Source organism: Paramacrobiotus metropolitanus, unplaced genomic scaffold, assembly GCF_019649055.1.
Source record: "Paramacrobiotus metropolitanus isolate TYO unplaced genomic scaffold, Prichtersi_v1.0 Parri_scaffold0000003, whole genome shotgun sequence".
Taxonomy (NCBI): domain Eukaryota; kingdom Metazoa; phylum Tardigrada; class Eutardigrada; order Parachela; family Macrobiotidae; genus Paramacrobiotus; species Paramacrobiotus metropolitanus.
The window spans coordinates 3,286,321-3,302,412 of NW_026570223.1; the positions used below are offsets into that span (position 1 = coordinate 3,286,321).

At 41.3% G+C, this 16,092-nt stretch overlaps 2 protein-coding genes across 2 annotated transcripts; both read right to left on the reverse strand.

The window, feature by feature from the left end:
- Positions 1 to 70: 70 nt before the first annotated feature.
- On the reverse strand, positions 71 to 4,433 carry LOC129594136 (uncharacterized). Its single transcript, XM_055490721.1, has 12 exons — positions 4,051 to 4,433; positions 3,819 to 3,951; positions 3,625 to 3,755; positions 3,400 to 3,486; positions 2,942 to 3,104; positions 2,689 to 2,852; positions 2,452 to 2,556; positions 1,990 to 2,358; positions 1,588 to 1,740; positions 1,133 to 1,528; positions 656 to 808; positions 71 to 509 (listed from the first exon to the last, which is right to left on the reverse strand). The coding sequence occupies exons 1-12, from the start codon at positions 4,147 to 4,149 to the stop codon at positions 342 to 344; spliced, it is 2,121 nt and encodes a 706-aa protein (XP_055346696.1). The 5' UTR covers positions 4,150 to 4,433; the 3' UTR covers positions 71 to 341.
- Positions 4,434 to 5,603: 1,170 nt separating this feature from the next.
- LOC129593966 (macrophage mannose receptor 1-like) lies at positions 5,604 to 15,733 on the reverse strand. The gene is made up of 18 exons (XM_055490506.1): positions 15,494 to 15,733; positions 14,816 to 14,845; positions 13,900 to 14,421; positions 13,421 to 13,698; positions 13,175 to 13,274; positions 12,462 to 12,932; positions 11,990 to 12,340; positions 11,777 to 11,926; positions 11,234 to 11,468; positions 9,946 to 9,950; positions 9,399 to 9,464; positions 8,100 to 8,645; positions 7,744 to 8,024; positions 7,582 to 7,687; positions 7,050 to 7,514; positions 6,432 to 6,800; positions 6,099 to 6,257; positions 5,604 to 5,950 (listed from the first exon to the last, which is right to left on the reverse strand). The coding sequence occupies exons 1-18, from the start codon at positions 15,543 to 15,545 to the stop codon at positions 5,763 to 5,765; spliced, it is 4,374 nt and encodes a 1,457-aa protein (XP_055346481.1). The 5' UTR covers positions 15,546 to 15,733; the 3' UTR covers positions 5,604 to 5,762.
- Positions 15,734 to 16,092: the final 359 nt, after the last annotated feature.

Here is a 16,092-nt window from a genome sequence, read left to right on the forward strand (position 1 = left end):
CGATGGAATGTAAACCAGTTTCTTGTGGTACTACTTGCGTCTCCTTAAACAAATTTTATACCACACCGTACAATTTTCTTCCATCTTTTTCACCTCAGAGACGTCAAAATTACGTATTCGAAATCAAAACCGTTTGAATGCCATATCAATATTTGTGGCATCGATGCGTTAACATAATCACATCATCGATCGGGCATCGCCGGCATAATCATCATTTCGACATAATGCTTGCGAATTGGTTGTATACCTCTAGATCATCTCAAAATTTTGTAACAAATTTTAGGCAAAAATAAGTGCAGTATTTATCAGTCAAACAATTTTTTAAGCTCTACTACAGACTATTATACGGTTTCTAAAGTCCGGATTATTTTGGCGGCATCACGGTAGAGCTCCAGCTTTTCCGTGTAATTTTTCCGTTTCGTAGCTATTATCTCCGATTCGGTTAGCAACGGCGTAAATGTTTCTGAGTTTGCAGCAACCTTGGTCAGCAATTCCTGGAGAACTTCATCCTGTAAGCAGATTTTCTGCGTACCTTCAATGTTTTTTTTTATTTTGCCATTGAATAGTAAACATTATCACATAATATCGAAATATAATATTTTATTAGTCCTGGGCAAATGCAGTAGTTGCATTTTGTCAAAAATGTGTGACTTACTCGAATGGCGTTGATTAAGAAACGGATAATGACCTTTGGGACCGAATCCCGCACAATGCGGCGAATGACTTCAAAATATTCGCGGACCAACTGCACAGTGATTTCACACTCAAGTTTTTCTCGCTTTGTCATTCCTCTCGATCTATTGATGACCTGTTTGAAAATACTATCCCTAGTTAGTTAGTTTCTAGCTCAGTTTAATGGTTTACTTTTAAATCGCTGTATGCGCGATAAAAGATATTTTCCGTTTCTATAATTTAAAACTGCACTTTCGAGCTACCGATGAGTTCAGAATCTGTGAGAAATCTGTGAGCTACCGATGAGTTCAGAATCTGTGAAAATGCGGCAAGAGCCTCCGCAAAGGTTAACTGTAGCCCGATATTTGATGAGCATGCGCCACCCAATTGCAATATCTTGCAGCCTAGGTCATAATAATATTACTCAACTTGCGTGTATATAGTGTACTTAAACACATACCGGAGGAGGCACGTTAGGGCCATTTCCATTGGCACTGGTTTGCTGCTGCGGGTCTGCCGTTGGCTGGTTTGATCCCGAAGCCGGATACTGCATTCGAGCTGGCTTAGGCGTTGCCGGCGGGGCTGGAGCACTTCTAGCCGGACTCGCGCCCACATTCACATTGGTACTCCCATCGTTATGTACGCTGTCTTCAATTTGTGCGGCAATTTCGTTAAATCGTTTCATTGCATCAACTTGTGCCTTGATAAAATCCGGGTGTTTTACATTGAGATAATCCAGCTGCATTTTGACACAGTGTACAACCATGACCTTTGTCTCGTCCAGCCTCGTCTCCATAAACTGCGCCACAATGTTCACTATACGCTCAAACAACTTGGGAAACTGTTCCCTGTATTGCTGTAACGATCAACAACAGTATTCGGGGATGTGGTCAAGAAAATACTGGTTCAGCATACCGCGATATGATCACCCGCTGAATTTCGAACAGTTAACATCTCCTGATGTGCGAGCTTAACGCACCGAATGCTTTCATGTTCCATCCGGGCCATCTCGTGTTGCACCAGCACTCTAAAGGCCTTGATGCTGAGAAACATTTGTCGCTCCGTACCCTGTCCAGCATTTCATTTTTGTAAATCTCTAGCACAAATCGTTTCAAGCTCCAGTGATTGAATTAAGGACAAAATACTGCTTTACAGCTATTAAGAAAAGCAAATGCGTTTCTAGACCATGAAACGCATATTCCCATGTAGAAAAATTTATTACGAATAAAACATGTATGAAATAATTATATTATACGGAACGTGTTGACTTTAAAGTCAACATGTGGTGCATCTCTAATAACGTTAATTTCTTATTACCCAGGAGTTGCGAATTTGGGTCCAAACTTGCTGCTCGCTCACATCATCCAAAGGGATAATAGCGGTCAAAGCATTCCAGTATGTTTCGTTAAATAATTCTTCAATCCGAGCACCACCTCGGACTTCCGTGTTGCCTTGATCAACGTCACCGGTTAAAGCTCCTCGAAAATACTCGACGAACTTTGTGATGACACTGACGACTAATTTATGCCCTGGATCGGGCAGTGAGGGATCGCGATTTTCCGGATCCGTAAATTTGCGATGGACATCTTCGCCCAGTGATATCAGATGTCCATGGTTTTCGGATACCATTTCGTCAACTGCTGCTTTCAACGCCGGTAAGCATTTGCGTATATGCTCGCGAAATACCTGTAACCCAGTGAGATATTGCGTTCAGACTTCCAAACGCTGTACGCTACAAAACTCATATATACATGGTCATGGACTTGAACCTGCACTTACCATCGCCAGGAACTCGGACAATTGCCTTGTTCCATGTTGACCGGCAATTCTGGGATAATGAGTTTTGAACCATCGGTCTTCTTTGTTCAGTTGATCATTTGCGGTCTATAATTTATTCAGAATCGGGAGTGATTGGGTAAACCGACAGAAAACTCAGAAGATTAGGCAATACTCCGGAGGAAACAGAAATGGATATAGTAGTTACTTTAACTATTAAGTACTTCATTGTGCTCTTACCCAGTTTGGCTTATTTTGGTCGGCTGATGACTTATTAATGACGCCTATCGTGCGCAACACCTTGGCATGATGGTTAGCGATATCAGTCCCAGTCAACAAATCAGTCTTATTTTCCGAAGGGTCAGCAGCATCCAGTTTCGTTATCACGCAAATGGTTCGCTGACCTGTAGAAACGAAGAACAAAATTAACGAATGTAACATTGTACGTAATCGTAATGGCAATATTCAATAACAAATTAAGGAAATTGTGTACCGTTAGGATCAACCTCTCCAGCGATATTCAAACTCTTTGAGTTTGCTAGATCAGAAGTAGCCGGATGAACAGCCAAAATAATTGCGTTTGGATTTTGAACATAACTTCTAATTAGTTGCTCAACTTGTTCTTTAATGTTGCTCGGCTGATCGCCCTGACGATTCTACAGCAAAATTTATAAACGCTTTGGTTACTGTACAGCTATACTACGGTATCTGTTGAACAGACAGAGAATTACTTAACAACATTGAAGAGTTACGTTTAACGTAAGATACGGCGCATATTGTAAGTACCGGTAAATGGTACAATCTTTTTAAACCCGTTCTATCATTCGTAATAAAATTCTTTATGATTTCTAAACAGCTTGCAATTGCGAACTACGTGTGGATAAAAGCAAGCAATATATGACTTAAAGTACTGTATAAACTTCCTAATGGCTTGCAAACAAGTCGACTAACCTCGACCAAACCCGGTAAATCAACCAGAGTTAAATCCGGAACATTGGGAGAGTACAAGGTCACGGTTATCGGTTTGTCAACTATATTCTAAAAACAGTTAAGTTCGTTTTGTTAAAACAACTATGTCAAATATTTTCAGTGCGATCAGTCTGATCGCTAGATTCGCATTACATTATTTTTATGTGCTAAATTTGATTTAATCAAAAAAGAAAGAAGAGACAATACTTTTTGGTTTCCGGCTAGGCGCTCCGTGGCCTGCATTATTTTGGGGCCAACATGCCCAAAGTCAGTAATGTGTTCTTCCCTGACTTGCTGACCCGAATTATCCGGATCAGGATAACTCACTGTTGCCAGCTCTACAATGCAAAACAACGATCAAAAAATGACTAAAGCTGAAATATGTAAGTGAACTTGTTTGCCTTGTCCGTTTTCCTCTCCAGGTCGAATGTTACGCAACTGTAGGATGATGGGCGTTCTGGTAACAACGCCAGTTCCGCGTGGTAAAAAACCGTTTTTGACGATGCTCTCCAGCACAGAGCTTTTCCCATCGCTCTGCAACGGCGCGAATGTTCACTTAATGACAAAAAGCAGCTTACAATACATTAAGATAAGCAGTTCGCTAGAAAACCACAACCGAAAAATTTAGTGTACCTGGGATCCAACAACTACTATCTGGGGAAAATCAATGCCATGTCCCACAACGTTAATAACCGATTGCAGTTGGTTGAATAGATCGGTAAACTGTTCCATGATTTATTGGACTGTTTCAAGAAGCGATTTTGTGCGACCTGTACACTTTTACAGAGTAATAAGTTTAGTTTATAAGATGATGATGATAGAAACGTGGGACGTTGAAACAGTACAAATACGCGCCACCAGAAAAAAAGATAAATTTTCTGATACCTATGTATAAGTTGTCTATATATGTATATACTCAACAGCGTAGAGCAAGACTTGTGAGCTTATACAACAATTATAATGTATTTTCTCGAGAGCAACCGAAGTCAGTTTATCTCATACATTACTCTTTATGAAACATCAATGACTTTTCGAAGTTCAGAAGATAATAAGAACATCATGCTTATTCATGCAGAGTGGTTTGCAAAGTTGCGCACCTGGTATGCATTCAATTCTGGTTAGACCCACCTTAACCCGATATACTTTGAACCGAGTAATTTTAAGTGGCGTATTGGCTTTGTTAGATATAAAACTGTGAATGTCAACTGTGTAAACGTTCCTGATAAGATTACAAATAAGTACAGACTGCTTTATGGATTGTAGGTACTCGTATAATGAGAATCCCAAAATTTGGAACTCACGATTCATTGTAATTACAGCCGGTAGAAAACTTTATCGTCGGTTTTGGGAAGGGCAAAATTATCGCTTGCTTAAAATATACCTTGCAGATGAATTGTTCGTAAACTAATGGTACAGATATTATTTGCTTTTAGCCAGAATGTCAACAAACATAGTATTTTATTTGGTTGACCGCTATGTACGTACTGGGTAGGTTTACCATCAATTAAACAGCTACACATGAATACTAAATTGGCAGTTTTTTTTCTTCCGTATGAAAAGCTGGATTGTCGTGCTTGATCACATTAATTTGCATGAAATGATACCAATAATCATCTTTTCAAAGCTTATGGTATGATTAATTCCGGCAAGTACCAGCCTATATAACGAAAATTATAATTTCCATACAAGAAATGAATGAATGCTAAATATAGTAAGCACTAACCAGGGCACATACCGAGGCTATAAATTCAGAAAAATCTCATTTTTGGCAGAAAGGTAGAACAACTACGTAGAATGTTAAAACATTATTTCATGTGCCATGGCCAAGTGGCGTGGCCAAAACAAAATTTAAAATTAAATCCTACACTATGCTGTAGCCTACAGGTAATGCACCTTGTCATACGGTAAACCTTTCAACGATTTTCTGTAATTTGTGTATAAAGAAGCTTTTCGAATATTATTTATGTAAGTTAGTAAGCACATGCACATGAAATAAGTTTTTAAGCATCCTACATACCTAGTTGCTCTACCTTTCTGCAAAAAATAAGATTTTTCTGAATTTATAGCCTCGTATGTGCCCTGGTAAGTGTATATATCTGTAGAACTGTGAACCGAAACCATTTCTTCGAATAATTATGCATTTGCACAGTAGATTATACGAGTAGTTTCGATCAGCTGGATAAACGTCTCATGCGGGATTTATGGTACAACGGCCGAGCAATCACAATCCCAGATGCAATTTCTTCGCTGACACGCACCGAGAAAAACAAAAATGTTTGTTTGTCATTAAAAAATGGGCCTACGTATCTCCCGGCAGACAACAAAAAAAAAAATTAAATAATCTTTTAACTGTGAATTGACATGGCTTTTGACAGATTGTCACCGCGAGACGGGAGAGTTCGTTTGGAAAACGACAGTCTGCCGGTGGCAACGGCAAAGCCTAAACCACCAACCAATGCCACACCCAGCAGCACTCCGATGACGATACCGGCAATGGCGCCCCCGCTCAGTCCATCCGAGTCACCTGAGCCCCCTAGACGAAACATTAATATTTACGCTTATCATGTTACTCTTGACTGCAAAAATATGTGTAAATACTTTGCCGTAGCAGAACAATAAATAACAATTAGTGGACAGCATCATACGGACTATTATGCCGTTTGCATAATTAAGTAACTTACAGGTTGGAGGAACGGTGCCCGCAACAACAACTTCCCGACTTCGATCAGCTTGGCAGATGTATCCTCGCCTAGTTCCAGCGTCGCACCTTACATTGTTCCAGTAACCAGTGTCCGGATAAATTTCAGCGCAACGTTCGGAAGTCCCGTAATTCGGCTCCCCTGCAGGAGATTAACACTATGTTAGGAGGAAATACAGAGCCTCTGTATATCCTCAAACGCAATCACCGTAAAATGGAAACCCCTCGGCGAAATAGTAAGCAGCAAAAAATATTCATTTTCGAAGTTTCAATGTTCAGTCCAGAGAGATCATAAACATTTGCGTGATATACTAACCAAAATTCCAGTTGGTGTACAGTGCCGGCTCTGTATTGTTATCGTTATCAACCCATGTCCATTTGTCTTCCAAGGGTTCAGGTCCTTCGTAGAAATTACGTAGACCGATCCACAAGCCAACCTCCGAATACTGCGCATACGGTCGCACACATTTCTGTTGGGCCTCGTTGCGAATGGATACCAAATCCCCACCTAGTGCACGACAGTTGGCACGGGCTTCGTCAAAGGTCACTCTCCAACTATCATCGGTCTGGTTGGTGTGGTGAGTTATAGTGCTGACTCGGTAACAGTGATCGGCGCATTCGTGGGGAAATTCTTGCGGACAGACGACATGGTGTGGCCTTGTATGGTTAAAGCGCTCGCAGGATTCTGTAACCATAAACGGTTGCAATACCTAATGATTTCACCTTACTACTTTTCTTGCTGGGGAGATTACAGTGAAGCGAATTTGAACTGGATACGCCCATGAAATAAAAGGTCAGCACTTTTCTTGTATTGATACTGCTCTAATACTGCACTTGTTTATAATAGCTGACTGGGATGATACTGATACTATAGTACTGCATCATGGAATCCTCAAAACTGGCAAAAGACAGTATTTTGTTTGCCTACGCTTACCGAAACGACGCTCGCAAACAGCAAAGCGAATGTCACGGTCAGTACAGTTGTGGGCGTGCCATCTCCCATCAAAGTTGATTTCCACGCACAACGTTGAATTCTCATCTCCCACCATGCTGTCGAGATTAGCAAAGTGCGTGGGACAGCGGTTATGCCACTGATAGTGTCCGTGTTCTTCACGCATGCCCACCCAGGCTTTGGCATTAAAACCCGGTCGTCCGAAGCGGACAGCATCGTTTAACAAAATCTGTACAAATGCGTTCTCATAGACATCCAGAAGAGTAGCCAGGCCACCTCCACCGGGCCAGGTCTCCATGGAAGAGGGTCGGCACTTCTGTTCAGCATGACCCCATGTATGCTCTCCATCCCGTTCCAGGTGAATCACTTGAAAACACGCATGACCGTACTGCTGGAAACTAGCCGTGCAGTTTGTCATTGGTGGCTCATGCGGTGGCAGAGTAAGGTCTATAACATCAAAGATTAAGGTTATATATATATTTTACAACCAATACTTTGCTAATGTTTAAGTGACCTTTGGGAGCCTTGCAGATGTATGCCCCTAATGAATCACAATTCAACTCGGTCCAGCGACCGACCTTATTCCTTTCGACCAGCATATTAATGCACTCTAATGGGGCCTGTAAACAAAAATGTGCATTCAAACACTAAATTTCCCTTCGCTTATTTCTCTTACCCCGGGGTAAGTTGGAGGACGAGGATACTGATAATGCCAGTTATTGTATCGATAATGATGGTGATCGGACCATTCGTAAACATTGTCTCCGGTCTCGTGCAGCCCAATCCATAGTGGGATCTTTCGATGCTTGAGTTGCGTAATAAGGAAAGCATTTTCCTCGGGGTCCAAAATGGAAACCAAACTTCCGTTCTTCATATCGTGACCATTCATACAGTTGGTCAACGCTTGTGACCATTTGGCCCTTTGCTGATCCGGTGAGATGTAATAACAATGAGGCCCTAAGCGGAAATGCAGTCAGTAATGTTTGGTTATAATTTCACATATGTTTTTAAAACTGAAATTTAGAATTTTACCGAAAGAAACCCAGCCTTGGGCGCAGCCGCCGTGTCGCCAATTCTGATCACCGGGCCCCCGGGTAGGCCGCACCGGTGGTCGGTTATGGTCTTCATGAGGGCGTCTTTGGCAGATGTAGCGAGACGTCGTCGAGCAAGCTCGATCTGACCACTTGCCGTCCACTCCTGACATTACAACGCAGTAGCTTTGGCTGTGGTCAGTCAGACTTAGCGGCTGATTGGGCGCCCAGTTGATAAAGCCGCTGCCAATGATGGGCGTGAAATCCAGCCAGGTATATTCTCCGTTATTGAGATTGGTCATTCGCAGGCCAATGAAAAAATCTTTTGATCCTACACCTTCGCTGGTGACATTTTTCAGCAGATCGGCAATGGCCTGCTGGTTGTTGTTATTCAGGACGGTTAGATGCGCTCGCTGCCGCCGGCATTCCAGCTCAGAATTGTCCCATGTTGAGCCCCATCCTGAAGCACTGGAGACGTAAATGCATTCCCGGATGCTTTCGAGGTAGTACCAGGTGCCTCCGCCCAGCAGTTGCGGGCCGCAAAGTTCTGCAAGTAAAAGCGGAATTTTTACTGGTTTTTAACGTAGACCCCTAAGTGGTACAGTAAACTGAACCAAGTGCACTAGAAGTAGTCAAAAGCGTAGGGTAGCGTTAATAAAAAAACTGTTAACTTTTGCAAATAAACTGTTAACGGAGCGAACTTCACCGCTGTTTTTCTGTTTTTAAGCTCTATAAAACTATGTGTTAAATTCAGCTTCGCATAGCGTTTTAAGCGAGTCGATACCATGATCATCTCACGTCTCAAGCTAAGGTTATCTCACGCTCCGTACAGGCGCTTCTTACTGGAAACGTGCATAATATGGGCCATACTGTACATGTGTATACAGATATACAGATATAAGCATACGGAATCAATTCGTTATTTGTCAACCCTGCACTGCTGCGCTTTACAATAAATAAAATAAACTTTATAAATACCCTGACTCTACGTATTTCACAGTAAGTACATTTTTTTTGTAAATAAAGACGTGTCAAAGTGTCGATCGCTGTACAAGCTTTTGAATTTCTTTTTGGTAAATTCGTGCAGAAGCACTCTATGTACAGCAGTAAGCTGCATGCGGTAAGGCATAGTCTGACGCTGAAAAATTTAGTCACCATTGCGAATACAGTACTTTTCCACAAAAACTATGAAATTCCACATAAACCATAAACCAGACTTAGCGAATTAAATTAAAATTAGTAAAGGTATGCTCCGAATCATATCGCGGTTAGTACACAGTAAAAAATGCTTTGCACTTACGCGTAATGTTAACATCCGCCCGCGGGAAAACTTCGGCATTGCTACTTTCATCAGCACTGGAATAACCTAGGGTAGAGAAAACAGCATCGTTTTTAAATGTGTAAAGTTGATTAAACATGATATATGCAAAAACAAATCGTCAAGCGCTCATTCGCGAATACGAAGTTACGTCGAAAGAAAGTACTTGCCAAAAACGGCTGCTACAGCAAGAAGCGGAAGAATTTGTTTCCAGTTAACCATTTTTTGCTAATTAGTAGAAGCAAATCAAAATCCAAGCCACAATGCTCTTTAACGTATTGATTCGGTTGCTATAATTATATGAATCACTTATTAAAAGGCCATGGTTGACAACCGGTTATCACATTTCAAAAATCAAAGTAATAATAAGTTTCCACCAATTAAAAGAACTGGTTCTATGCCGACTAAGGTATACCTAATTCCAACTAAAAGTGGCACACGGGTCTGCAGAGCCATGTTACCTCAGACATCCTCCGATCTGTTATCGGACTGACAAAGCAAATTTCATTGATATATTGAACAATTTTACGTGATCTTCAAAAGAATCTTTGAGCAGATAAGATTATTGGAAAATCTGACAGGAATGCTATTCTAAACTTCAAAATAGCCTAATAAATAGGCTGTCTATCAAAATCCTTGATGAGAGCGTACTGCTAAATACATATCTGGAATTATATGATGCCTGCGATAAGATATTATTAGTGATGTTCAAACAGTACGAGGAGGGGGTAAATGAGCTCGATGCACCCGAGCAAGGGGTAACAGAGCTCGTTATCTGTGCCCGTGCCTGTGCAACACGGCCAGCCACCAAGAGACGGCAGCCGTGCTATCACGCAGAACACCTGAAGCAGTCATTGACCCCGATAGTTTTTTGTCTCCATTGACTTGTATGCTAAACCGAATCACTTCTGTTTTGCATATTTGAGAACGAAACCAAGCAAATAACATTCCAAAAGAATCAGAAAAAATTCACGAGATTTTTTATACTAAACAAGTTATGATTCATGGTGCAGGACACAAGTTATGGCCATTTATGTTTCTCGTAGACACAGCACAGAGTTTGTGCGTGGAACCCAACCGTTGATTCGAATTCTATGCTATGTCTACGAGAAACGCAAATGGCTGTAACTTGTGTCCTGCACCATGAATCATAACTTGTTTAGTATCAAAAATCTCGTGAATTTTTTCTGATTCTTTTGGAATGTTATTTGCTTGGTTTCGTTCCCAAATATGCAAAACAGAAGTGATTCAGTTTAGCATACAAGTCTATCTATGGAGACAAAAAACTATCGGGCTCAATGACTGCTTCAGGTGTTCTGCGTGATAGCACGGCTGCCGTCTCTTGGTGGCTGGCCGTGTTGCACAGGCACGGGCACAGATAACGAGCTCTGTTACCCCTTGCTCGGGTGCATCGAGCTCATTTACCCCCTCCTCGTAGCAATATGGCCGTTAACTAAATTTACACCGCCTTCTGAGTGTGCCACTTATTTTCCTGCGCTCGATAGAAGCTCACAACAGCCGAACTTCGGATTTATTTATAAAAAGCTTGTATGTAAGTATGTTTGTGGCAGTTATCACCGACAAAGCTACAATCGTTAATTCTGGCAGTTTAATCGCGTACAAGTTAAGCATCACGTGCTTATTGATAAATCTCTCCAACCATGCTCCACTTTTTCATTTTAATTTGCATGGAAAATGCAAGTAACACCTAACTTCATATCTTTAACATCAATAGCGAAATATGTACAAAAACACTATGGAAAAGGTGACCCCATATAAAAATTACAGAACATTAAAAATAACAGAATCAGAATTACGGAGACAACTGAGCACCGTCTTCGCCGGGATTCCTAAATCTTTTTGGTGTAAATTTCACCGAGCCCTGTTCCGATGAGCCGCCAAAGTAATTCATCACGTTTTTCGTTCGGCCGGTGAGAACAACAAATGCCACGCCTCCCAGAATGGCGACACACAATAGGACACCGATGACTATACCGGCAATCTGGCCGCCACCAAGACTATCGCCGCTGTAAGTCGATGGGGTCGTTTGGACTGTAAAAAATTTGTCGTGTTCAATGTATCCGTTCATTTCCATATGTAAAAATCCGAAGAGACATGCAGAGACAATTAGATTGATCATGTACCCATACCGATATCACGCTTATATATGCAAATTCTAACAGTCGCATAATAACGTCATTTCTTTATGCAAGGCCAGTTACGCAAATTTCTCACAAACGTATATCATCGCCTTACTTATTGGCGGATTGACGGGATTGTGTTTAACTTGTATTTGTGGATTTTCTGCTCGTTATAACAAAGCTAGCCAGCACATTAATCATTTAAAGCGCAAGGCTTACATGATGGCGGTGCAGTAGGATTGGTGACAGTGGCAGTTCGGTTTCTCACAGCTTGACAAACATATCCTCTCCTCGCCGAGCAACTCTCATCATTCCAATATCCGTTTGGATACATTTCCGCACATGTTGCTCCCCACCCATTGGGCTCATCTATATGGTATTATTAATTTGTGTTTAGCATATTTTCCCTTTCCACTTTGCATTTATTCTTACTGGTCATCCAGTTGACATAGGTCACCGGCTCAGCGTTATCATACTGGTCCACCCAGTGCCAAATGTTGGTCGCTCCAGTGGAACCGGCTTTATTCTGCAAACCAATCCACATGCCCAGTTCGGCGTACTGCGAATATGGCGCAATACACTTTTGATCCTCTTCTGTCCTGATGGTCGCCAAATCGCCGCCTAATGCAATACATTTGCTGCGTGCTTCGTCGAAAGTCGCCAGTTCTTCTTGACCGATGTGCTGCACAAGACTTCGTGAAGTATAGCAATGAGTGGAGCAGGCTTGTGGAAAGTTGTCCGGACAAATTTCCGGCTTTTCTGCCGTTTTATTTGGACAAGGCGCTGCCGGAAAACAAACATGTAAAAAATGTAGCAGGTTTTGTATGATTTACCATTTGTAATGTACACTGGAATGACTATCATTGCATTATGGCGCTTACGTATAAAAGTTGACCTTACGTACCAAGCCGTCGTTCACAAACCGCGAATTTTACATCCGGCTGTGAACAGTTGTGCGGATGCCATTTTCCATCCAGATTCATATCAATGCACAACGTTTCATGGACATTGCCCAGTAACGAATCCAAATTGACAAAATGAGTGGGACAATTGTTTAACCATTTGAAATGCCCATACTCTTCGCGCATTCCCAACCATGCTTTCGTCGTAAAATAGGTCACATTGAAGTCTTGTGGTCTGTGAGGAAAGGTAACCCTATCCAACAGAAGACGAACAAACGCGTTCTCATACACATCGATGATGGTGGCCAGACCACCGTCTCCTGCGGGTTGCTGTGTTTTACACAGTTCCTGGGCATGGGACCATGTATTGTCGCCATCGGTTAGCGCAATTACTTTAAAACACCCGTCACCGTATTGCTCATAGCCCGCTGCGCAGGTAGACGGGGTGGGTTGAGGATCCGGTAAATCACGGTCTGTAAAACAAAAAATTCAATTCTTAATAAACCTGATCCACACAGGATTCTAGAAAAATTAGCGATGAGAACCACCAATTACTATGTCAAATTAATGTTATAAAAACAATTAGAAATGCCTGTGTGCGAGCAAGTGCAGTTCGGAGCACGAATGATAAACTGTCAGTACTGAAAGATGAATATGAACTACTACCTAAGATAATTATTACGTTCTTACAATTAGTATACTCGAATTTACTTACCTCTTGGAGCTTTGCAGACGTAAGCGAGCGAATTAATGCAACTCACATCTGTCCAACGTCCGACCTTGTTATTTTCTACTAGCATCGAGATGCATTCCAGCTATAAAAGTGTAATTTTAGTTAGCTTGCAACTTTGCTTTCCGAACGAATTTCTTGCACATGGACGCGGAACTGGCTGATCATTCGGCAACTTTTTTACAAATTTTGATCTTCTGATCTGATCTGATCTTAAGCAGAAACGATTACCTGGGACGTAAAACGGGGATACTGGTAGTGCCAGTTGTTGTAAATATAACGATGGTGGTCGGACCATTCGAAAATATTTTGCGTAACCTCGTGCAATCCCGTCCAAACGTTGACGGTGCGACCTTTAAGTTGTGTAACCAGAAAATCGTTTTCCGCCGGGTTCAAAATGGACACCAAACTAGAGTTCTTCATCACATTCCGTCCTGCTCGACAGTTTTCCAAAGCATTTGGCCACGTAGTGCGAGCCACATCCGGTGAGAAATAATAACAGTGCGCTCCTATAAAGGTTTTTTGTTTATGTGAGAACAAAAGTACACCAGTATATATTCAAGTAAATTGCTTTTATGATAGCTAAAGCAATAGTGCTACTACTGAAAGGTCACTGTTATATATGAGACCGGAGAATCCGTACACTTCGGCATAAACGGCAACATTTAAGTTTTTTAAAAATTTGTGCAAACTGATATTTCTTTGCGCACCGAATGAAATCCATCCTTCTTTGCATCCACCGCGCGGTCCTTGTGGATCGCGCGTGGGGATCACCGGTGGACCATGTTCCTCGTGCGCCTTCCGCTGGCAGAAGTATCGCGTTGACAGGACACATTCACGATCCGCCCACAGACCGGTAGTGGATGACATGGTCACACAGTAGTCCACGTCGTGATTCATGATACTCGCCGGCTCATTGTGTGCCCAATTGGAATATGTTAAGGGAGAGAAATCAACCCACATGTACTCGCCCAAACTGAAATCCGCGATGCGCAATCCAATGAAATAGCGCTGCTCGGAGGTTCCGAGTGTGGCGTTTTTTATCAGAGCGTTGATTGCAGGGGTGTTCTCTGGGGTTAGCACAGCCAAATGGGCACCTTTCCGTAGACACTCCATTTCGGCGCTTTCCCATGTGTTTGTCAGAATCCCCACAAAGATGCACTCCTTAATGCTGTCCAAATAGTACCATGTGCCGCCCGCATTGGTTAGAGCCACTTTTGACCCGCATAGTTCTGTAAAACTACTATCGTTAACAATCAATAAAAATACTTCATCTGAACAGATAAAAACAATAATAATTCAGAAGTAAAAATTTTGTGTTGCTTCGTGTTTACTGCGCAAATAGTAACGCTGAAATATCTGACTAATAATAAGTAAGTAAGTGAACGATAGCATCTGCAATAATAACCAGCAACAACATTTCTTTAATTTATTCTTATTAGAGCAAACGCATTATTAATAATTTTATAATATGGTAGATCAGGGAAAACTTAAATAAAATGATCGACTAGATGGTTGCTACTGTGTATACGTACAGTACTTATATAGAATATCTACATTTAAAGATACTGCATACAAATGTATCAGTGTTCCTACTTTAGCTGTAGTGTTCCTTCAGCAACTTACCGGTCATGTTGACAGTTCCTTGTCCAAAACCTGCAAGAAATTGTTGACTCGATAAGCAAACTAAACTTATCACCACAAAGTAATAAAATTAGCTATTGTAAAAAATTCGTTAACAGTTAAGCTATGGTTAAGCTTTAAGCTAATATGTATGTACTGTATCATTAGTTCATTATTAATGACACTTCTATCAATATAAGCCTCCACCTGCATTACAAACTTTGTGTGTTACTGCACTAAATTATTAGCAGTGTACAGTACAGTATTTCTTTTCTTTGACGTACAAAAGGTTAACGAGTTACAATAGATTTAATTTTCTTAACGTCGTACAAGCAGTAATACTCGGCATTTCGTTAGCACTGAAGCATATACAATACAACCAAAAATTATTCCTTATCCATTTGATTTTTCTTATGCACTTGGCAAGAACAAGAACCAGCAACCATTTTCCGAGCAAATTATAACGCCAAATAAAATTAAAACAAAGCTTGTGCGTACGGTTTCGAGTTTGTAAGCTTTACAATGCTGTTATCAAGATGTATAAGGGATAAACCATACACCTTGCTGTTATCAATTATTGTACTTAACTATTGCTGCAAAGTTAATGGGAAAACCGGGAGCATGTGTTTATTGTGTTACATTCGTATTTCGACATATTAACACAGTGCTATACTTACTTACCGCAGCCTGCTTGGAGCAGCACAAGAGCGAACGCAAAAAACAGATTGGTCATCTTTGTTGACTGTTCACCACATTACAAACAAATATTACGAATAAAAAAATACGCTAACGCTCTGAGATCCAGAATGCGGAAATTACCCCAAAACGTTAAAAATGATTTCGTAGCGCACTCAGGCCTTCAGAGGTTGTGACAGATGTTGAACTGCAAGTACAGGTTGTGCACCGACAATCGTAGTCGTCTCTGCTATTACCCTGGTCGCTAGAATAATAATTACAAATCGACAAATAATTACGAAAATAGCGATAAGATTAATGATGAATGGGCAAAACACTGCAATCAAAATTTCAGGAGCTTCCATTATGACACTGAGACTTACTGCTCTAATTATTCTTTCTCCAGACTCGCCAGCCATATCTCTTCCGCTCACCTTTTCGTTAACTGATTAGATACTACTGTGCGTGGTATTGGTACTGTATTCAAATGACATAATGAACCAGATTTGCAAAAATGTCGAGATTACTATGTAACGTCCATCACTCCGACACAGAGCGGAATATCATAATCGCTCAGGCTCCGAAGTAGCAGAACGACCTTTATA

Bases quoted from the DNA above. Each gene is read 5' to 3' on its own strand.
- LOC129594136 (XM_055490721.1), bottom strand. From the start codon at position 4,149: ATGGAACAGTTTACCGATCTATTCAACCAACTGCAATCGGTTATTAAC. The intron at 809-1,132 runs GTATGTGTTTAA...ATTTTCAAACAG, and splicing joins GCCCTAACGTGCCTCCTCCG to GTCATCAATAGATCGAGAGG. The intron at 510-655 runs GTAAGTCACACA...ATCTGCTTACAG, and splicing joins TCTTAATCAACGCCATTCGA to GATGAAGTTCTCCAGGAATT.
- LOC129593966 (XM_055490506.1), bottom strand. From the start codon at position 15,545: ATGACCAATCTGTTTTTTGCGTTCGCTCTTGTGCTGCTCCAAGCAGGC. The intron at 12,933-13,174 runs GTAAGTAAATTC...TTTGTTTTACAG, and splicing joins CGTCTGCAAAGCTCCAAGAG to ACCGTGATTTACCGGATCCT. The intron at 12,341-12,461 runs GTACGTAAGGTC...GTTTTCCGGCAG, and splicing joins GGTTTGTGAACGACGGCTTG to CGCCTTGTCCAAATAAAACG.